At 44.6% G+C, this 23739-nt stretch overlaps 1 protein-coding gene across 2 annotated transcripts in view; it reads left to right on the top strand.

The window, feature by feature from the left end:
• Positions 1-23457, top strand: part of grin2db (glutamate receptor, ionotropic, N-methyl D-aspartate 2D, b) — a 43303-nt gene extending 19846 nt beyond the window's left edge. The window contains exons 6-17 of one of the 2 annotated variants that reach the window (XM_031852655.1): positions 1060-1174; positions 5910-6115; positions 6697-6865; positions 8252-8405; positions 8874-8999; positions 9885-10114; positions 10469-10629; positions 12391-12460; positions 12576-12693; positions 16814-17049; positions 17988-18423; positions 18568-23457. In XM_031852655.1, the coding sequence (XP_031708515.1) occupies positions 1060-1174; positions 5910-6115; positions 6697-6865; positions 8252-8405; positions 8874-8999; positions 9885-10114; positions 10469-10629; positions 12391-12460; positions 12576-12693; positions 16814-17049; positions 17988-18423; positions 18568-21176 (4630 nt within the window). In that variant the 3' untranslated portion in view covers positions 21177-23457. Of the gene's footprint in view, positions 1-1059; positions 1175-5909; positions 6116-6696; positions 6866-8251; positions 8406-8873; positions 9000-9884; positions 10115-10468; positions 10630-12390; positions 12461-12575; positions 12694-16813; positions 17050-17987 lie in introns of both variants that reach the window. The other variant, XM_031852654.1, reaches the window with a different exon arrangement.
• Positions 23458-23739: the final 282 nt, after the last annotated feature.

The following is a 23739-nucleotide window of genomic DNA, read 5'->3' on the forward strand; positions in this document are numbered from 1 at the left end:
GTTCGGGGGGGGCGTACAAGGCCATTGGCAGGCTCCGGACAAAATATATTGAGACAGCATCAGGTGTATTCTGTGAAACGAGTTGGTTCAGTGCCAGAATGAGCTGGAAGGTATACGGGTGGAGTCGGTAGCTTCAGTGTCAGAGAGCAGGCACAGAGGGGATATCTGAATTTGGAGTTGGCTATCATCCATGCAAAATAGATGTTGTTGGTGCATGTAGTTGTGAGTTGGCAAAATTACCCCAGCGTCTGTAGCAAGTGGACCATGTCTCATGTATATTAATGAGCCGGCTGTAATATATTCCTTGTAGGCTGTGCAAACAGGCAGCATCACACTCTAACAGGTAGCCTAAGTGGTTCTGGTTATCATCCTTGTTCATTTTTAATGCCATTCATCCTTGCTCCACATACACACCACACATATGATATCGAGAAGTTTGGTCAGTGTGATAACCTAAACATGTAATTAATGAGTTTATTTACAGTGATTTTTGTAAATGAAGCACAGCGCAGACCGTGCGGCAATTAAATGGAAATGATTAATGGACTCTTCCTTCTTTGTTTATAAATAATGTCCAACACCAGAGGAGCAAGTTGTTTTTATTTTATTTTATCTTTTGCAGTGCTACCTGCTGTTCACTGTCTGTAACTACAAGCTGCTCTCAATACGAGGCTTTCTGTCACGTAAAAAAAAAAAAAAGCTTTCAGGTTTTGTGTTTTGATGCCAGCAAGATGACACGAGGAGACAGTTAGAACGTCTGTCCTGTGTGATTATCAGACAAACTACAGAGCTCACAGGCGATGCAGAGAGCAGCAGTTGTTTGACTTCAAAGATCCTGACAATTCTGTGTGTCTGATCATTTGTCTGTAGATTTGATTAACAGACAAGCCCTTGCTGTCACCATAGAGGTGCTGTGATTTATTTTCAAGTGGGAAGGCTCACTGTTGCATCAAAAACAACCTTATGATTTCTATTTTCTCCTCATTTCCCCTGAAACAATTAGTTAATTAATTTACTAATATTACGTGTTTTCTGTCATTTACATCCATTGCCATACAGGTATTTCGGCAACATCACACTTGGTGGTCGAGACTATTCCTTCAATGGTGACGGTTACCTGTCCAACCCCTTCCTCGATGTCATTTCCTGGACACCTGGACGTGGATGGGAAGATGTAAGGACATGACATGAGTTCTTTATGTCTAACCATGCGCTCTGAGTGTCATTCGAGAAGAGAAAGGGGCATGCTTTCTGTTGAATCACACCATATACTCGAGCGATTACTATTTAGTTGTCTCCACAAGCTGTTTGAATCTTGGGATTCATGAGAAACTGTAATTTTGTCCTCTGTGAATAACCGCAAAGACAACAGGGCCTAGCAATTGAGCCCAGAGCAGGTTTTTTGCTGATTGGTTCTCGAGTCTTAATCTCTCCATGTGAACTGGAGGAGCAGATCCGTGCTGCGTTGGCATCTGAAATAGGGATATAGACCTGACAGTGAGAACAGTCAGGTCACATGGGTTCATGTTCATGTAAAGTTCACTATGGCTATCGGTGCCCGAGGCAGAGGAGAGAGATTGGCTGCTGACTATTTGACCGTGCTTTGTGTGCTCCTGCTGTGCCTGTTCAGTTTCTGCTGTCTCTCTCTAACGCTGATATTTCCTCTCACACAACACCAAAAATGCACTCACACACACACACACACACACACACACACACGCGCACAAAGCACAGAAACAATTGACAGAAGTCTAATGGTCCCAATTTGGATAACTGATCAATCATTTAAGTCACTTATTCAGCAAAAATGACAAACATTCTGTCTCGCTTATAAAATGTGAGGATTTGCAAATTGAATATCGTAGGACTGTTGGTTTGACAGAACAAGCATCACCAAGGCCTCTGGGAAATTGTAATGGATCAGTTAATGAATGAAAGAAATCCCCACAAGGTTAAAGGATAGGTTCATATGTTTTCAAGTCGGTCTTAATACACTACGGCATGCCCATATGTAGCTTTAAAGATGTATCTATGTAATCTTCGTCCTCTCCTGGTTGTGAAGCAGTACCTTCCTGTGCGATTCCATGGTAAGTGATGGAGGACAGAATCTACAGTCCTAGTTTAGTGCAAAAACATGTTTTAACGTTAAGGTGAAGCGGAATTTTGTATAAAAAGACAGGAAGATACCCACTTGATTTAACAAAGACTGTTTGAGCTTCACGTAGCTTTGGTCAAATTTTGTAATGCATTTCTATATAGAAAGAGGGCTGTGGGTTCCGTCCCTCATCTGTTACATCATTGGTGGAGACGCTTCACGACCTTTATGGAGAGTAAGAAGTCTTTAGTCTTTAAATGTGCTGTAAATACGGATACGAGATGCTATTTAGACGGACTTAAAAAATGTGAACCTGTAAGTTGCAGCCCTGCAGTCATACACCTCTACTCATAGATTTCATTCTTGGTCATTTTACTGAAAGTAATGCTCTGATGTTGCTCTGATCAATAGTTTTGTTCTTCTTCGCTGCCTGCGTTTTCAGTTTTTTTACCGTGAAATTAAATGCAGATGTAAATAGTGCTGAAGATTTCTGGGTGTCTGTCGTTACCATCTGGTTGTAGACCCACCATTGTTTTGTGTGTTTGAGTGTCTTGTCAACATAACTGTGTGCGCGTCTAAAGCACCAGTACCCCTGGGGTGTCATGCATATTCTATTAAGCTGAGGTTTCTTGAGAAATCCTTAATTCGAAGCCTTGTCACCTGTTGGAGATGTTTTCCCTTTAATACGCCGGGATTTTACCCTTGTCAGTGTCAGAAGAGACAGCGATGCTCATTTTCTCAACCACACACCACCGCCTCGACACCACACTGCACATGCACATGCATAAAGACACGCAGTACTCTCAGACCATACACTCTGCAACAGCACATAATCACAAACACTGCACTAACACAAACACTGATGCACCCACACAAGCTTACACACATACATACACACAAGCATAAATACACACATTGGTGGTTCTCAGCCTCCCGCTGGTTTTAACAGCCCACCAGAGTCCAGTCTCAGTGTGTCGTAACATGCTGACTCCTGCCATATATCTCAAATCCCTTTCAATTAGAAGCTCCTGCGCTGGTCCTTCGACCAGAGTACAAAACCCGCCCACACACACATGCTTAGAACTCACATGCAGACGTCCACATGTGTGTGTGCGTACAAATGAGGGCACATACCGTATGCTAACACACATATGCTTACACCCTTCTTGCATAAACCCTATTGCACTATTGCACACACGCACACAATGAGGATAAGACGCCTGTATCTGCCTATTATGCACATCCACGCTGTTGGCTCTCCCTGAATATTTAATGTTCTCTTTACAATGACTGCACCATTACCTAGCCTGAGAGCACCCAGCTTAGCTTACTGAAACACTGCAGACTAGTACTGAAGATTGTCCAGCATTAGCATGGCTTGTTTCAGCTGCGGATACAGCACACGGAGCTAAATGTTCAAGGATATCACTGTAATTTAATGAACATGCATTAACGCCACTCATGGCTGCTAAAGGATAGGTTTTTCGTTAAAAGTGGTCCCCGGCCCTCAAACTTTTCCTCAAAACCAGAATACTTTCTCTGCCTTCAATTCCATCCATTTGAGTAGTCTGAAGTGGTGTTTTTTGGCTGTTCTTCTCCTGACGTTTGCTTGTGCATTTTTCTGGGTATTTGTCTGACAGAGAGCAGTGTGTTCTCCTGTAGGCTCTATCTGTTTTCTGTCTGTGTTCCCTGAGTGTGTTTTGATTGAACGTCTGATGTAGAGCTGCGGTCGAAGTGCAGTCGAAATACTGTCATTGTTGCCACCTCCTCTTCTCCCTGCTTTTACACTGGCTTTACACAGAAAGGCAGGCTGATTGGAGCTGCCAAACTTTGCGTTACTTCACTGGCCTGCTAAAGTATTTTATATATAGATGTATGTTTGTATGTGTGTGTCTGTGCATCCATATGGATGTATATATTATGTGCATGAGTGTACAGTATGTGTGCACACTTTCTTCTGTGTATGTTGCCTCAGTCACACTTGACGAGACTTTTATCGGGTGATCATGACGTGTGTCAAGTGATGTTACAAGACGAAGGTTCACAACAAAAAAACAAAAACAGACTGAATCTTTGGGTGTGGTTCTGCCTTACGTTGCTCTAAAAAGTCTGAATATGCAAATATCCAGCATCCAACACTTCCAGAGAGCATATAAACAATGCAAAAAGAAGGGGGAAACAATGATACAGCCAAAGGGATGCTTGACTGACATTTTTGGGTCAACAGTGGACACAGAACAATGTGCTCACAACATTATCCCCGGACAGATTTTAAGAATCATACTAAAATGGCATCTGTAGACATGAGTCTACTCTCTGCACATGTGCTATTTCAGTGTGTAAAAATGCTTTTTGACCAGAGCGTGTCACATACAAATTTGGCTCCAGGCTATTAAAAAGCCTCCAGGTTAGAAAAGTGTATTTCTGCACAGCTACCTCAGTAAGTCCCATTGTTTGTGCAGGGACGAATTGGAGAGTTACTTGCTTTCATCCTTCCCAAAGCCATTATATGTAATTACATGGCAATGTCTAAATTTGACACTAAAGTAAGTGACTAGTACAAACAAATCTTGATAACTACTGTAATCCCATCAATCAGTGTAGCCTTTGCACAAACGTTTCAGGTAATTGCTCCCAGCCCACATAACAATGAATATATAGGGCCTGGTGTTCTACAAATTATTTTCCTCCATCTGTGCCATGCAAGGGAGGACAAAATGAAGCCTAATACACTGTTTATTGGGCATTTGTATGAGACTGTATAATGTTGTAGGTGTTAATGTGTGTTTACCCTCTCTGTGTCTAACTAAATGTATAAGGTTATGCATTTTAATCAATTTATAATTTAAACATTATATTACTTTATTTACTCAAACGCAAATGTTATGGGTTATATTTGATGTAGTTACTCAGCCAACCTACAGTATCAGGAGGTGTTCACTGAGCATCAACAGCTAGCTTAGCTCTGGTAACTATACACAGCACTGACTGCATAAGTCCCATCCTCGAGTAAAGCTGCAGGGTTCACACAGCCTCCAACTTTGAACAAAACCCGATGATTTGAGAATTTTGGCTTAGAAGATATCGCAGATGACACAACTTGGAATTACCAATGTTGGGTAACCATATCACTGTAAACAACTTAGTAAGTAATGTTACTGCCCAAAACAGAATAGAAGGTAACTTCTTAACAGGTTACTTTCGGATTTTAGACACTTTATCCCTTCCCTCTCACATAGAAACAGCTTCATTGGATTATTAGTCAAAGACTGCAGAACAGCAAGTCCACCCTGTTTCCAAATATGTGACACAAATTGATTTCTGTCATATATTTGAAAAAGAAAAATGTTGTTTTCATAACTTGAAATGTTATATTCATTTGATTAGATTAGATTTTTGATTTCAGTGTCATAAACAACAAAAACAACAGATCTATCCAAAAAGCATTAACAACAAAAAATAAGAAGTAAATTAGATTCAATTGAAATGTTGAAGAATGACAGGATGAAAACACTAATAGTGAATAAAACGTATTTCCATAGTGGTCCTCACTGTAACAACATAGTCTTCTGTGCCCCTACTACATTACAGACTTAAGTTGAAGATGTGACATGAACATGTAATTAGTATCACTCATTATACAAATAATACGTTTCAAGTAAAATGCAAAGTACCTTTTTTTTGTACTGTATCTTGAGACAAGGCTAAATTGTGTCTTTTTGATAGTTGCTCTGTGTTCAATATGTTTGTTGAGATTACCTGTGTTTGTGTGCTCCACCTCTCTGTAATGTTTTGCTTTTCTCCATTCCCCCAGGTAGGCTGGTGGGAGAACGGCGTGCTGAGGCTTCGATACCCAGCCTGGTCCCGCTATGGGCCATTCCTTAAACCACCTGACGATGCCCAGCACCTGCGCGTTGTCACGCTGGAGGAAAGGCCATTTGTCATTGTGGAGCTGGCAGACGCCGCATCCGGGACCTGCATCCGGGACTCAGTGCCCTGCAGACGACCACTTAATGCCAGGTTTGAATATTTTGGGATGTAAGACAAGGATGTGTTTTATGTAGGATTTGATGTTATTGACTGATTTAACCGAAAACTATAATTTTCAGAAGCGGTAATGAAATGAAAGAAAATTCAGAGAAATCAAGGAGAAAAAAGAATAGTATAGTCTCTCTACTGTATTTAACAGTGTTGTGAATGTAGTTCCTAAGCTCTCATGATGCCATCCAATTGAGGTGACATCAATCACCTATCAAAACTGTGGTCTCTTCACTCCCTGGCCATAATCAATAACAGACTGCTCTCCAGAGGATCAGTGGAATGACTCAGGAGTCTGAAATCAGATATAACCGCAGTGGAGCTTTATGGTTCATCAGCTTCTGAGGGGATGACAGCGCCTATCCTACACTGGTCGATCAAACCTGTCACCAAATGCCGGGCCACAAAATACCCCCTCTGTGACCATTTCCCTCTGTTTTGCTCCTTTTCCTTTCCTTTCACACTATTACACACCAACCAGGATGCAGTTTAGTAGGCTTTTTGTTTGACACTTTTACGTAGATGTTCTACTTGTTTTTTTCCTCTTTGTGACTCCTTCACAGTGCCATCCATGAAGGTGTGGCTCCCATGAAGCAGTGCTGCAAGGGCTTCTGCATTGACATCCTCAAGAGATTGGCCAAGATTGTCGGCTTCACCTATGACCTTTACTTAGTGACCAATGGGAAACATGGGAAGAAAATTGAAGGGGTTTGGAACGGCATGATTGGAGAGGCAAGTCTTTGCTAGTGTGCGTGTACGTGTACGTGTACGTGTACGTGTGTGTGTGTGTGTGTGTCTGTGTCAGTGTGTGCCGGTGGTTATGCTTGTCTGCCTTTTTGAGCAATGTGTTCTCAATGTTGATCCCTTGTCACTTGCGTATGTCTGTGAAATTCTTTTGTGTGTGAGTTTATATTTGTGCCTCTGCATATTTTGTGTTGCATTTTTAGTGTTGCAACAAGCCACATAGCATTCCTCTGCCTATTCTCATGTGTCCTGGATGACCAGTCAAACACTATGTCACATCAAGCGCTGTGAGAGTTATGGCCACTTAACCACTGCCAGCAATCAGACAGCTGCCATTTATTACATGCACACACACACACACAACACACACACACACACACACACAGACAAATGTGCAGACACAAACACTGTAATAGAGGGGGAAAAATGCAGTTACACAAATTAGACTGAGAAGCATGGTGGCTAACATATGCCGAACACGCACTCTCCTGCAAACACTTCCCCACAGTATACTTATCTGCAGAGACACATAGAAGCACAAAGACTCACACGTTGTTAGACACCCCCTGGCTAGTTGTGATTAGTCCTTGATATTTTCTCAGCAAAACACACCAAGGTTCATGATACACAGAGATGCTGGCAGAAAAAAAAGAACAGGCACACACACATACTGAGATCGATACGGGGGGGCTGATGTTTCATTGAAGCGGCCCGCTGTTTCCATCTTTGTCCCAGAGGGAACTTGCCAAACGGCAGTTGTCACGGGTTCCAAAACAGTTCCACTGCGCTCTCCTGCTCTATCATTTATAACTTGAGCCGGGGCCAGAGCTGTCTGTCGAATCTATTTTCACATGCAAAAGGCCACTTGAGTTTTGTTTTCTAAAACTAATGTCTGTCTTTTGATCAGATGTTCCAAAGCTTGACAGTCTTTGATCAGGTAATCCAGAGACTTGGCAAAGTTGAGAGAGGGGGGTGGAGGGGGGGGTGCTTGGCTTTCCGCTTCACTTCATTTTTCTGCTGATTTGCTCTGAAGAGCGGATGTGCCATGTCTAATGTAGATTAACATTTCACTTGGACAATCAGCAGACACAGCGGTTTTCAGGTTTTTCTAGATGGTGGCAGGGAGGAGAAGGGCCTTAGCTCATTTTGTATGCTAAAGAGATGCACAAGAGACAAGTGTTCAGTATTTGTACCAGATTGAATTCTTGGCCTTTCTCATGCAGGCCCATTTGAGGATGTACAAAGGGTCAGGGTGCAGAAATGTCACCATCTCACCTGGAAATAAACCTTAGTGAACTGTGAAAGATTGTCTTTGTCTTTCTGTCCCCGCCACAGGAATTACCCATAATTAGATTTCTCTCTTGTCCCATTTAGGTGGTATACAAGCGGGCCGACATGGCCATTGGCTCGCTGACTATCAATGAGGAGAGGTCAGAGGTCGTAGATTTCTCTGTCCCTTTTGTGGAGACGGGGATAAGTGTCATGGTCTCCCGAAGCAACGGAACTGTATCACCCTCCGCTTTCTTAGGTAAGAGGCTGTGTTTATGTGTGGCGCCTAGCTGATGTACAGAATCTAATCTAATCGTAAAAGTGTTGAGTTTGCACAAAGAGCCTCGGTCTTTGGCTGCTGGTCCTTACATCTAGATTAGCCGTTACTTTTTCTTAGCTGCTTGTGTCTTCCCAACTTGTAGTTTCACTCCGTCAGCAGACTCAAGGCTCCAGTGGGAGAGCAGTTATTGGCCTATAGACTGCATTGAGGTGATTGTTGAAAGAAAAACAGTGTTTATGGACTTCTGGAGAATATGTTTTCTCCAATGGTTTCTATTTTCTCTGCATACAACAAGGCTCATCTCTGTGTATATAGCACACAATGTGCCAGGTTTATGAAACTTTATTGTCCCCTCTATTGATAGTAATAATGATAATTTAATAATGCAGCACAAAACCGCCCTTATGTTATGTGTTGATTTAAATCTTCTCTTGTTTCCGTACAAAGAGCCCTACAGTCCAGCGGTGTGGGTGATGATGTTCGTCATGTGCCTGACCGTAGTGGCTGTGACCGTCTTCATCTTTGAGTTCTTCAGCCCTGTGGGCTACAACCGCAGTCTCCAGAATGGCAAGAGTGAGTGATGGATCTCAGCTGTCTGTCTTACCCAGTCTGATGGATGGGTCTTCATTGCCGCATGGATCAAATGGACAAACATTGAGCACATTCCTGGAATGTGGTGGAAAGAGTTCAAAGTCAAAATTATAATTATAGCGTGATAATTAACTTTTTTGCTTGTATTGAGTTTGCTTCATCCTGTCTGATTGGTCAGTTGTCACATTCAGAATGAACCGAGTGACATTTTGACTCTGCTGCCCTGAATCCTTAACTGCGAGTGTGGCGAAGAGGAAATTATACCTACAGTATGTTGAACTGCATCCAAGTATTCTCGATATTGAAACAGCCATTTATTATTCAAGAGCATAGTTTGTACCCCTGTGATATTCAGTATGCCTGATGCCTCGGTCCAATACCCAACCCGACTTGCCTATTTTACTGCATGATTGCTGTGCTCTCCATAATTTTACCTCTCTGTCATCCTCCCATATATCCCTCTCTTTCACCCTCCTCTCTCTCCTTCCTTCCTCCTTTACTCCTGTCGTATAAAGGAAGTGTTTGAGCCCTTTGAATGGGGATTTGCACCGTGTGGTTTAATCATTTGTAAGATCACGTAGCAGCTGAATTGAATGCTGCCATCCTCGAAATGTATAGTCACCGCCTTTGTGCTTCACTGTCAAAAAGCCCGCTAGGTATTTTAATATACAGTAAACCTGTTTTACAGATCATTAGGGGAAGTTTAATTAGAATCAGCTGCTTCATCTGCAGTCTGACGCTACTGAATACTCTATTGTGCGGTGTACTGGCTGGATTGCTGTTGTAGAAAAAAGTTATTGTATCAACCACTCATTACACTCTCTTTCTTCTCCCTCTCTCTCTTTACCTCGTCATCATTTTGGACAGAGGCTGGAGGGTCTACTTTCACCATAGGAAAGTCTGTATGGCTTTTGTGGGCTATTGTCTTCAATAACTCCGTGCCAGTGGAGAACCCCAGAGGAACCACCAGCAAAATCATGGTGCTGATCTGGGCTTTCTTTGCTGTCATCTTTCTGGCCTCCTACACTGCTAACCTGGCTGCCTTCATGATCCAGGAGGAGTACATTGACACAGTGTCTGGCCTCTCGGACAAGAAGGTACCTCATTGCTTGAATACTGATTAAGTAGGGAGAGCAGAAGGAGAATTAAAGTCTTAGATTGAGCCAAATCCTGTGCATTTGAATGTTAAATTGATTAAAGCACAGGAATTTAGAAATGAATAAAATCTCATTTTCTGTAACTCAATTACCGCAGTTCTCGAATACTTTAAAGACAGTTCTAAATGCTACTTTAAGTCCAAACACTGCTCTATTTTAAAAGATATGACTGTGCACAGAGTGTTGTAAGTTAGTCTGGAAAGTGGACAGAAATAGGTCAGACAGATTGGTGCACAGCCTGGTGTGTCTCATGCCCCTTCCGTCTCCCTCCCTTGCCTCCCTTTGCTCCGCTAGTTTCAGCATCCCGAGGAGCAGTACCCACCTCTGAAGTTTGGCACGGTGCCCAATGGGAGCACAGAAAAAAACATTCGCTCCAACTACCCAGACATGCACCAGTACATGGGCAAATACAACCAGAGAGGGGTGGAGGATGCCATACTGAACCTCAAGACCGGGTCTGTCTGCTACCACTTAAGCATTTTCATTCCCTCACATTTACATGTATCCTGCCAGATCTTTGTCTTTCTCCACATGCTTTCACAAATTATAGTTTATTAGATTAAGGAAGTTGTTAAAATTGTTCACGCTTTCCTCAGGCAACATTAACTTATATTGTTGTTTGATTGAGACATAAAATGTACAGTATATGCCTGTATAAGCTTACAAGACAACAACCAAGATCACAACATTTTAAGTACTGATCCATTTCAAAAGACCTAATTTACAAAACAGATTTACCTTACTATAAAGGGTACAAGATACTCTTTAAATAATTGTTTCCAAAACAAAAATCTTCTTAAACTCAACTCAACAAATATATATATTTCTTTAATATTTTTTCCGCTGTACAAGGTGATGAAAGGTGGTAATGAAAATACGTAGAATATGATGAAATTTGTTTAATAAGTTCTTTTCAAGTTTGACGTGATTAGTGATTAGTTTAATAACAATTATTTGAAAATGGCATTGGCTGCTGAAATGGGATGAATCTCTACTGCTATTCAGATGCAGGTGCGTGCAAATGCAGTGCTACTAAATGGTCCAAAGAAGATGGTTTGCAGTTGTCTTAAACCCATACTGACTACTCACCATAAACATAGGATTTCTTGACTACTGTATGTTTGCTGAAACAGCAGTTGACCATACAATCCCACCACAGGGTCCATACAAACCCTACAGTATTTACTGTATTTCCATCAACCCATGAGAAATCACCCAACATGTATTGGTTATTATATGACTTTGTTTCTGGCGGAGTCATACTGCCATTCTTTTCCATGATTTTTTGTTCACTCTCTCACTAGCAGGCCATAACACACAGTGACATTTTTTTCAACTCTGACTAACATTTCACATCTTTTGTCACACTCCCTGCTTTCCTGCACAGATTCTCTCACCTTTACTTTCTCTCCACCTTTACCCACACACGCACACAAAACACATACAGTGCAAGCAGCATTTCCCTCTTCAGTTTCGAGGAGAATCTCTATCACCCGTCATGTGTTGAATAATCCCAGTTTACTTTACCCTAAGCCTCTGTCATCATTTCTCCCTCCCCATTGCCTTGACACCACAATTATAACTCTGTGTTAACATGCACAGAAATGAGAAACTCTCTTCCTTAGTGCTTATCTTTCCTTTCCTCTCACGCCTCATCTGCCCTCTTATCTTACCATTTCTCTCTTTTCTCTTACTCTTTTTCGGTCCATTCTTTCCCCTCCCAGTGTGCTTTCTCCGTGTGTCTGTATTTAAACTTTATAATCCTCATCACTCTCTGGCTCTTTCCCATGTCTTTTCCCCCTGAAGTGTGTAAATCTTTCCCCCCTCTCTCTGTCTCCCTGTCACTGTGCTCTTCGCACCGTATAAATCCCCATCTTCCTCCCCTCCGCCTCCCCAACCACCACCTTCCCGCTCCCTCTTACTCACACATCTTTCCCTGATCTCTGCCTTATTTTATTCTCCTTGTGTTTTCACTCTTTTCACCAAGCCTGCTTTACTATTCCACCCATCCTCCCTTTTTCTAGTTATGATTTAACTTTTCATGGCCTCTCTATCATTCTGTGCGCCTGTCTGCAGTATGTTTTTGCACCCTAACTCTCTTCCCAGGTACATCACAGAGATCCACCTTTATACCTCCTCCCCTGCCTGTATCTCCATCCCTCCGCTCCCTCTCTCCCATTAAATGATGAATGAATTCTCCCTTGATCCCTTTACAGGAAACTGGATGCTTTTATTTATGATGCTGCAGTATTGAACTATATGGCCAGGAAGGACGAAGGTTGTAAGGTGAGTACTAACCCATGCAGGCACTTTTGCTTACATACTAGAGTCATGTATATTTGTTTCTTGGTCAGTTTTTTTTTTTTTCTTTTTAATATCTCCACATTGTCCTTTTTCTAAGGTGATGACCATAGGCTCGGGGAAGGTTTTTGCCACCACAGGCTACGGTATCGCCCTGCACAAAAACTCACGCTGGAAACGTCCTCTTGACCTGGCCCTTCTGCAGCTGGTGGGAGATGGTGAGAACTATGGGGAGGGGAGGGAAGAGAGGAAAATAATTAGAACAATGGAGGGGCAAAGGGAAGGTTACGGGTAAAATGACAGCGCAGAGAAACGAGCGACAGAGTAGCACAAGGGTGGGGGGTGGATGGAGGACACAGGGGGTAGATGAATGAGAGGATGTTGTGAAGTGGATGGGGGGGGAGTACAAGGTGTGGAGAGAGCGATGGCTGTAAGGTGTTTCAATTGTGAGGGAATAATGGAGTGTATGAGGGGGCTGATGGTGATGGTTAAGAGATTTGTAGGTATCTTTATTGGCTACTAGAAAGGAGAGGAAATAAAAGGGGAGGTGGGAGCAAGAGGAATATTATTTGTTGGCTGCAGACATTGCAGACATTACTTGATTCCCCCGTTTTCCCTCCTCTCAATCTATCAGACTTTCACTCTCTTTCCCTTCTTCCTGCTTGGGCTTATAAATGGAAAAAAAAACTGGGATTTACGTGTGTGAGTCAATGTTGCAAAAAGAGATGATCACAACTTGTGTGGTGACCGATTTACACTCATTACAGATTAGCTGATCCTGACTCAGGAAGTGAGAAAATACATAACCCAAGAGAAACACCTGAAAATACCCTGAAATGAGTGCACTGAAGCAAAAAGATATATGAAAGAGATCAGATAATTGATTATTAAAAAATATGGGCGCATGATTAATATGCTGTTTGTCTGCTATATACACTTGTGTCTAGGATAAATCCATGCGAGGACGGTTGCTTGTTTTTGACAGACAGAATCTGTTTTTAGCAATAGTTGTCAGTACACTAATTCTTGATTATCATTTTACACAGTTCGCCACACGCATTTATTGTCTCAATCGGATGCTGCTTGTTTGGCTTTTCCTTGTGTTTTAAATCAGCTTTGCTTATGGCGTGGCGGACAAAGCCCTTTAGCTGTTTCTGGCACACGGACACTTCAGCTGCTTACACACTGACAATGCCAATTTGGTGCCAAGATCTATTAAATAAGAACGGCGTCTGGAGCTGAATAGTTGGACCCGGACAAGGTTGTGTGTGTGAGTGTGTGTGTATGCAAGAAAGCAGAGAGCCCAGACAGCCTTGACATGCTATGTCTGTTGTTTCTTTTAATTCGTGGCACATTCCCTTGTCCTTGCTTCTGTTCTGTGTAGCAAAAGCCCTTAAAATCAGCTGTGTACGCTGGATGGATAGCTACAGGCTGGCATTGGATGCTGAGGGTTCAAGTTGTAGGCAGGCATTATTGGAATGGATTACTAAGGAAGAGGATTAGTTTGTTTCGATGTAGGGGGGCGGGGGGGCTCACATTCAGCGTGCCCTCAAAGGCTGCATCTCAACAATCGCCCTGCGGCTCAAGGACTCGGCATCACACCTTCAGCCGAGCTAAATCATGTCACAGTGTTGCATCATTATGTACCATGCCATGTTGAATCATATCATTTTACAACTGCATTAGAGGGGCACTAGAGAAGAGTCCGCCACTGCTTTGTCAACGCTGTGAGTGTATTGTGTGAGTGTATTACCTCTGGTGATTCATACCACGACTTTAGAGAAGGACCATTGATCGCACTACAGCTTGTATCGTGATAAAGGCAAAACTGCTGAGTGGCGAGATTTGCCTTTTCCTTCTTATCAGATCCACTTCTATTTTTTTGCATGGTGTCAGGATTTTGATTCCGAGAATATATTATTCAGTGAGTAGATATTTAGAAATATTGAGAATATGGGTTTGCAGATCTTGGCTGGAAGGGTGTTGTTGTTTTTCAGAAATCTTGCAATGAATGCCGAGAGGTTTGTCATGTTATGATAAAAGCACGGGATTATACGGGTCATGGTTTACTGCTCAACAACTGTTGAGCTCAGCATCTCTGGACATGTCTGGCATCATGCCATATCTGGCAAAATGCAAGCATGCATGCAGGCACTTGTACATTAGCATACACACACACACACACACACACACACACACACACACACACACACACAAATACAGTTTCCTTTATTAAATAATGTCTTTGTGGTAGATGCCAGCTCTGTGTTTGCAGTGAGCCATCTCTACCTGACCTGACCTGCCAGAAACGACAGAGGTGGAGTGTGGATTTGACACACCTGTCAGATTTGGCAGGACTGAGCTGGCTGCGACTGAGAGGTAGAGACAACTGCCATCACAAAGGCCTAAGGGAGGGAAGAAACCGGCACGGTGAGAAAGAGTCAGATTGTGAAAGAGGGAGACGAAGAAGCACAAGATGAATCACCGGAAGTCAAATGGCAGGAAAGCCAGGAGATGAGACTTAGAGCTTAGAGAAAGGATTCGACTGGGTCTTGTGGAGTGGAGGACAGACATGAGAGTACCTGTTTATCTGTACCCTTCACTAAGACACTTGCTGTTTTCACATCAGACTCCTGTTTGGACACACAGCTGCTACTGAAGGTCAATGACACCGTTAAATCCTCTTCAATGGGGCTATGCTCCAGACTTAAAAACAGACCTTTGTGTCTTGGAATGCGTGTGTGTGTATGAATGAATGTGAGACAGGGAGTTGTTACCTGAGTCTGCCAGTGGGCTGCAGTGGCACTGTGTCCATCTGTTGCTGTAGCTGGAGGCCACGGCTGATTGGCTAATGATGTTCTACAGGAGACACATTAGCCAGATCACACAGATGACTAGGTCGGCTTCATCTACGCTACGCAAGCACGGCTAATGATGGCACAAATGAAAAGCTAAAGCTTGAGTTTTCGCAGAGCAGTGTAGTGTTGCGAGTGGATGCTTGACTTGTCAGCTTTTTAACCCTGCTTTAGCAGTTTTATTTAAAAATAGTTCAGACACTGTAATATGCAATCAAATGCAACCTGCAGACCTGGTAATTGCAGTGCTGCTCATCTTCTATTGGTGTTCGTGAAACATTATGTCATTATGAGTTATTTTGGAGAATACGGCTCTTTAATTGCATCATGAATCATACCCTGCATCTTCTGGCATTACTATGGTTACACCAGCAGCCCGCGCAGCCAATCACAGGTTTAACAGGGCAGCTCGGATTCGGTAGGCCAGTGAGATCATACATGAAAAGGCAGAGTGGTGGGTAAAGTGGTCTTGGCTGGTTCCTGGTAGTTTAACAGAGTGGAATCTTGAATCCCCCAGAGCTTAGCACCTTGATGGAGATTCTGACCATCCCTCCAGCACAATTAAATGATTATGATCTTCTCCCTCTGCCTCTGTCTCTGTCCCTTCTCATCGTCTCTCTCTCTGTCTCTCTCTGTCTCTCTCTCTCTCTTTCTCGTCAAATTTTTGCCAATTTCTCTCCACTCATCCTCTCCAAACAGGAGTGTTCCCGCTGTTTGTCATAATGACACAATCTCAGCCTCTCGTCCTCCATCTCTGCTTCCCTTGTTCCAGCTCCCTCTAACTCTCTCTGTGTCTCTGTCTGTCTCATTTCCCCTGATGCGTTCGTGGACAGAGAGAGAATGCCGCGTCCTCTCTCTTTTTGTGAGACATTCTTCCCAACTCTCTCATTACCCCTCTCCCTCTCTTCCATGCTTGTTCAACCTATCCAACCATCTCACTGTGGCTCCTGGTCTCCCTTTCTCCTCTCCTCATTTACTCTGGGTTACAACGTTGAGATTAGGTTGTCTGTGCCATTTTACTTCTCAGTGCTACTTTATTGTTTTGGACTCTCTCTCTCTCTGTCTCAGGCTCCTTCCTCTTTGTTACTTTGGACACAGTGCTGCTTTTTGTGTACTGACCTCTGACCTTGAGAAGTCACATTGGATAATGGGCAAACAGCAAGCAATACCGTAGACCTGTACTTTAGTGCTTATTATTAGCCTTTCTGTCTCCCTGTGTGGCCCCTGTCACTATCTATTGCCCCTGTCCCTATCTGTCTTTCTGTCTGTCTCTACAACCTTGAAATAGCCCCTAGACCCCCCTAGCCATAATTCTTCTTGTATCTAACATGATCCCCTCTCTTCTCTTATCCTCTACATGTCTTGTCTTGTACTGTCTCTCCACATTGTCTCTCTTCTTTCACCCTCTACTTTTACCACCTTTTAAACTCATCCATTTCCCTTTTCCTGCTTCTCTTCCTTATACCCCCCACCCCCTTTCCAGATGAGATTGAGATGCTGGAGCGCCTGTGGCTATCGGGTATCTGCCATAATGACAAAATTGAGGTGATGAGCAGTAAACTGGATATTGACAACATGGCTGGGGTCTTCTACATGCTGCTGGTGGCTATGGGCCTCAGTTTGCTGGTGTTTGCCTGGGAACATTTGGTCTACTGGAAGCTTCGCCACTGCATGGCCACCAGTTCTGGCAAATTGGACTTTCTCTTGGCAATCAGCAGGGTAAGTGTTTTTGTCTTTGTCTTTGTGTGTGTGTGTGTGTGTGTGTGTGTGTGTGTGTGTGTGTGTGTGTGTGTGTGCATGTCTACAGTGTTTTTTCAGGACTGGCACACAATTTTTTTTTTAAAGATTTGCAGACATTCTGTTAAGTGTTTTAATAAAGTTGTATATCCAAATATCCGCTGCTAATGTTTAACTTTTAACCGATCCAACCCCTTTTTTTGCATTAACAACCAGGTGTTTCTACAATATAGTGCTCTAAAACTATCCTACTCTATAACAGGACAACATGGTTGAAATGGAAATGTTGTGCAAACACTGTGTGAGAACATGTGTGTTCATGCCTGTGTGTGCCCTTATCTGTTACTGAGTGTGAGTGTTAGAAAGTGTGAGGTCCAGGGTCAATTCAATTCCACTCAGTCAATTCGGGAGATTAATTGAAATTCAATTCCGCTCACACCCTGGATATCCTCTTCCTTTGACAGTGACCTTGACAGAAGCAGCCCACACCATGTGCATGTGATTATTGTAGCTTCACTTATAATAATTTGTCGTTTTTCACCACTATGGTTGTAATTTATGCATTTATGTATGCAATTCCATTAACCAAACAATGCACAACTGTACTATAAATAGGATTGGATGTTTATCTGAAAAATAGCAATCTTTTCTTTCTTTATAAACTGAATCTACTTAGGTTTCTGTTTTAATATTTTCTTCCTCTTTCTCTGTTGCTCTCTCTCATGTACATACAGTAATACAATGCCTACATGTGGGGCATGATACCTGCAGTCTGTTGCATCTATGTTTTACATTTATTTGCCAATATATTCCTGCATTTACATGTAATTAATTACATTTTTTTATTTCAGGAAATACAGTTTATTTTATTTAACTTTGTTAATAAACTCGGACTCTCTCTTGTGCTCTCTTTTTCTCAGGGCATGTATAGCTGCTGTAGCTTTGAGGATGAAACAGCACCAGGTGGAACTAAATCTTTGGCCACTCATCATCACACGATGGTCACAGTTCCGTCCCAGCCACATGTTGTCTCAACATCTATGACCAATCCAGTCATTGCCATGGCGCAACAGCAGCAACCACCGCAACAGCAGCAACCACAGCCCGTCTACAAAACACCTCTACCGGGCTCACCTCCCACCGTGGTGCATTCTGGGACAGCACTGGGTCCCTCCAACACCCCCATTGCTGGTGCACCCCTCCCTTGCTCCAGCTTCCTGCCCCGGCCAGACCGCAGACTGGCTGTGGTGGATCGCTGGAGGCTGCCCAAATCTGCTACAGCCACCAACCCAATGGCTGTAAGGGGGGCCATCACTGACATGGGACCCTTTGCTCAGAAAGTCCCACCAAACTGGGCTCCAACTGCTGGAGGGGGTGGGGGACTTGACGGCTATAAGAGATACTATGGTCCCATTGACCCTGAGGGACTGGGGCCCTGCATTGAGCAGCAGGCAGGGTCCCAGACCCCCAAGACTATGCCCAGGGGCCACCCCCAACCCCCTCCAGCCAGTGTGGCCTTCTATTCAGAGAAGGGCATGGACCACGGGGTGGGGAAGAGGGTGGTGGGAGGTGGCAGCGGAGGTCAGGGGAAAGTGGCCATTAAACCTCTGGGCACTCCGAGATTGACGCCTAAGAGTCAGGCCCCTCTGCCCCCTACACCCCCGCTGCCACACCCCTCTCCCCCTCTCCCCTCATCCTTCTGGAGGAAGCGTAGGCCCAAGAAGCCCAAAGAGCCTGGAGGGCCACTGTATGAGAACATTCTGCCACTGGGGCAGAGGGGAGGAGCACGAGATGGAGTGAGAGAGGGAGGAGGGAGGAGGGCACGCCCCCTCTCTCCCCCGCTCTCACTTCCTGTGCCAGTACCCCTCAGCCCCTCTTACACCCCTCCTTCGCCCTCTGCATCTTTGCACTATACATCCTCCTCCTCTTCGTCGACCACCTCATCCACATCTTCGTCCTCATCTGCCTCATCTTCGCGCTCCACCTCTCCCACCTACTCTTACAGCTCCTCTAGGAGCACACGGGACAGGACTGGAGGAATAGATGGAGAGGATGATGATGACGATGAGGAGCTGACAGAAGAGTCAAGCCTCCTTCTTGGCAGGGGGAGGGAGAGGGAACGCTCAATCATTCGGCCTCGTTCCTTCAGCCATGGACGTCTGCCGCCACCCATACCCCCCAGGAAACCACGCACATCCTGGGGTGACAGAGAAAGGGAACGAGAGAGGGAGAGAGGGGGAAGCCAACTGTCTCAGCTCCAAGAGTGGTGGGCAAGCTGGAGTGAGAGAGAGAGGAGTGGAGAGGGTGGAGATGCTGAGAGGCAAAAAAGGGAAAAGAAGAGGAGAAAAGAGAAGGAGAAAGAGAAGAAGAAGAAGAAAAAGAACAAAAAGAGGAAAAAGAGGGAAGAAAGGGAAAGAGAGCGAGAGAGAGAAAGGAAGCGGCGAAAGGTAAAAAAGAAGAAGAAAAAGGAGCTTAAGACAAAGAAAAGGAAGAAATCAATTGGGGGAAGACGCTCTGAGCCAGAAGAGGGAGATGTAGAGCCAGAGAGGGAAGGGGAGGTAGAAGGAGAGAGGGAAGGAGGAATAAAAGACTACTCCTTTTCTGCGCAGTATCGGAGCACATTTGGGGAGAAGGGACGGGATTCATGGGAAGGAGAGAGGGAAAGAGGAAGGAGAGAAGGAGATGAAGGCAATGACAGGGAACAGGAGGACAGCAGCAGAAGCAGGGAGAGGCGTCCCAAATCCTCACGCCCTCATTCTAGACATCGTATCCCCAATAAGCGTTACCCTAACCTCAACAAACTTCCTGCATCTGTGAAATTTTGGGTGAATGGAAGAGGTGATGATTCTAATACTCCTCCAACATCCCTTCACCCACTCCTTCCATCCTCCAAGCGGAGAAGAAGTGGTGGGATAGATGACAGTGGGAGAGTCGGAGAGCGGCGTCCTTTGTTAATGCATTATGAAAAAGAGAAAGCACCGACAAGAGAAGGGCTTTCCTTCCCTGAGTGGGACTCTGAGGATGACGATGATAATGATGATGAGGAAGAGGAGGAAAGGGAGAGAGGGCGGGAGCGGGTGGGGGATAGGGGAAGGAGAGCAGGTAGGGGGGCAGTGTCTGAGTCAGAGAGGGACAGGGCCAGGGCAGAGGACAGTTATTCAGATGAGGGCTCGTCAGGGGAGTTTGGTCGTTTTGAAAGATACTGGGAAGGAGGTCCAGGGGGAAGCAGCACGGGGATAGGGGGCATAGGGGGAGGAGGCTGGTTCTTTGGCACCTACCCATCAAGAGAGAAAGGGGGCAGTATCAACAGTCGGGATGATTCCTTACAAGGAACTCGGGCTGAGGGATGGATTGGTGCTGATTTCTGGGGTTCGGGACCAGGAGTAGGTTGGGGCTCAGGGGGAGGGAGTGGAGGGCTCGGCTCACAGTGGCCGCCACCCCCCGCAGCCTTCCCCCCACCTCGGAGGTACTGGTCTATGGACAAGATCCCTGTGAAGGGAGAGAAAAAGTGGAAGAGTGGAGGAGGGAAGAGCAAGGGACGAGCTAGAAACAGAGGGGAAGAAGCAGGACGGGCCACCATATGTTCCTGCAGCCTTTACCCCCAACCCCATCCTTACCCACATCCCCACAGCCGCTCGCACGCCTCCCACTCCAAGAGAGGAGCCACGGCGCTTTCCCATAGCCAGGAAGAGCTGATCCCCCACTGCCACAGCTTCAGCGGTGGCTCTCGTCCCAAGCCTCTGCCCCCGAAACCAGATCCCAGTCAGGCCAAATCAGGCAGCCAATCTAACCTCAGCCTCAGCACACAACCCACAGAGCATCCACCTCAGCCCTCACCGTCGCCACCCCAGCCGTCCATGTCTCCCACCTCCCTACCGATGCCCATCCCGCCTCCGCCCTCCTCATCCTCTGTCTCACCACCAGCAGGGGTAGGAATGGTAGGCCAGGGCCAGGCACAGGCTTCGGCCAGTGCCAAACTCCAGTATCAGAGACTGCGCTCGGTGCCACAGCCACGGAGGTTCTACTCCCCACACCTGCCACTCAAAGCCAAGAGCCTGTGCTCTCGTCGAGGGTCGGCCCACTTCTCCAGCCTGGAGAGCGAGGTATGACAGGGGGAGAGGAGAGAGGGAGACGTGGGAGCAAGCACCACTGCTATTGAGAACCTTGGTGCCATGGCAGCTGGAGCCAGGAATGACACCAGAGATATTGCTGCCTTGGTGAACATAGGTAATCAATTAGCGACCATCACTGCGGGAACTAGTATGGACAGTAGTTCTACTGCTAGCAGTACTCTGTGTGAGAGCAACTCCACCGCCACCCGCTCCATTGTAAGCGTTCTCGTGAGGGCGACAGTGAGACGCCACACCAGGGTGAGCTACATCCGTTTGGATGGTTCCCATGATGACGAGAGTGAAGGCGATACTGCATCACTGGGGGCGGCAGCTCCTGAACTTTTTCTCCGCTCCGAATTGAGCTTTGTGATGTCATCTTCGGTTCTCCTCCCCTCCCCGAGTCACAACTATGGATAAGAGTAGTCTCCAGCTTGTGAGTAATGATGTCATATTTGTACACACAAACACACACATGCACGAACACACCCACGTACACACACAGATATATGCTCAAAACGTCTCCCTCCCTCTGGCTTTGAGAACACACCTCGGTGGGATGTGGAGAGACCCACTCTCTCCCAAAGGATGCCAGTTTTTACTCAATAGACTCTGGCTGCCTGTCCTCATTGGCTGTTGGCTTTTGAACTGGATTGGTGGACTGCTTCATAGTCTTGGAGAGACTGCCCCCTCTTCTTCCCTTTTGTAAATCAGTTGATATGAAAAGCAATGCAGTCAGCTCTCTCATGCACTCTGTCTGCCTGATCACCTTTCAGTGGGCAGTGAGGACAGTGCTAATTATTAGCCCTTTGTCCTCCTTTGACACCATCAGACCCATCTAGCTCTACCCCAGGACCATCTACGTGATGTCATGTTTTACTAGAAACCCTTTTAACCAATCAGTTTGAACAGGAACCTCCTTCTCCGTCTCCCTGTTGGAGCTTGTCATGTCACCTCTGTTCCAGCCAGAGCTCGAACACAGTTGAGTATCAAAGTATTTGAACAACAAACTGAACTTTAAAAAGAGAAATAACAATAACAACAAAAAAAGACATGTAGCAGATTTTTTTTTGTCTGTCTCTTCTTTTCTTTCTTACTCAGACTTTTCTCCCCATGCCCTCTTTTTTATTCTATCAATATATTTCTCTCACTGTGTTAGTGTTTTAATAAAGAGGAGGCTGGATGTGGCTAGTGTTGGAAGTGGGAATGATCCAATAGCAGTGCCAAATTTCCACTCAACAGCTTTAAAGCTAGATCGGTTTCCAAGTAACTTGTTTTCATAGATAAAGAACCGTCTTTTATTTCCACATGTGAACAACGCATAATTCACCATCATGTTAGTGGATCAAGGGGATGAATGGTGCAATATCTGTAATTGGCACTAGATGGCTGCATAATATTCAAGTACGCTTTGGAGAAAATTGTACAAGAGGCTTGTGGTAAGTTTAATAACTGTAGCTACATGATACAGAGCAAAGGGTGTGCAGCTATGAACTTTATTATTTTTATAAAAGTGGCCAGTCAGGATTTATTCAGAGGAATTATTGAAACCAAGTGCAGTGCATTGTAAACGCTCTCTTAGGATATTACTGTATTTCACTTCTATATTGTACCTTGGCAGAGTTTGTAGATGATGGATTATATGAAGCACAACATTCATTGTATTTTTCAGACATCCGTGCCACAGTTGTAACCGCACAATTTACAGGTAGTATAATTTGCTGATGTGTGGAAAACTATTCACTTGATGTTAACTCATGTTGCTATTATGGACAATAAAATTCACTGTTACTAAGGTTCAAATAACAAAGTACCACAGATGAATGAGGTAACGATCTTGTGCTTTGACTATTTCCTTTCGGCAAATAAGACTGAACGATATACTGTGAATGTTTAAAGTTCCGATTTGAGGTGCATATATAATAGCTGAGACTTGACTGAATGCAGTCAGTAATATGTCCTGTAATCAAGATCATCAGATGACTGTTTGACTTTGAGCAATATTCCCACCTTTAATGTGACAGCGATGCAATGGCACATCTGTTTGCATCTGAGACATTGTAATTGTTTTTCCTCTAGATCATTTGTTTCAGCAAGAGTCAGATGTTCCACATCTTCACTGATTTTCCTTTTCGGGGGATTGGTTTAATCTAATTTGGTCGGATGTGATTGTAATAAATGAGTTAAAGTCCACAGCACCTGGCTCTGGCTGACCAATATGAATACAAAATGCTATGTGTTCAAGGGAGAGTAGTGAACTGTAGCATTGGACCTTCTGTGAGCTGTGCCAAAAGCCATCTACTGTGTAAACTGTGCCAATGTTGCCAACATTGCAATGCATACACTCCATTTTCAACATATCCACCTCATTTCTCACACTAAGACCAGCCACAGCCAAGCTCTTCTTCTATTGTAGTTGAATGTAGCTTTGACATGATGTAGCAAAAAAAACACCTACTTTTAGACTTTGTAGCTTTTTGGATGCTGTTGATAATGGCTAGAAGGAGGGGGGTTGGGGGTGGGGGTGTTGACCTGCTATGTGAGGGACTGTGCGTTGTGTTTG

The sequence above is a fragment of the Anarrhichthys ocellatus genome, unplaced genomic scaffold, assembly GCF_004355925.1.
Source record: "Anarrhichthys ocellatus isolate YVR2014 unplaced genomic scaffold, GSC_Weel_1.0 scaffold13, whole genome shotgun sequence".
Lineage (NCBI taxonomy): Eukaryota > Metazoa > Chordata > Actinopteri > Perciformes > Anarhichadidae > Anarrhichthys > Anarrhichthys ocellatus.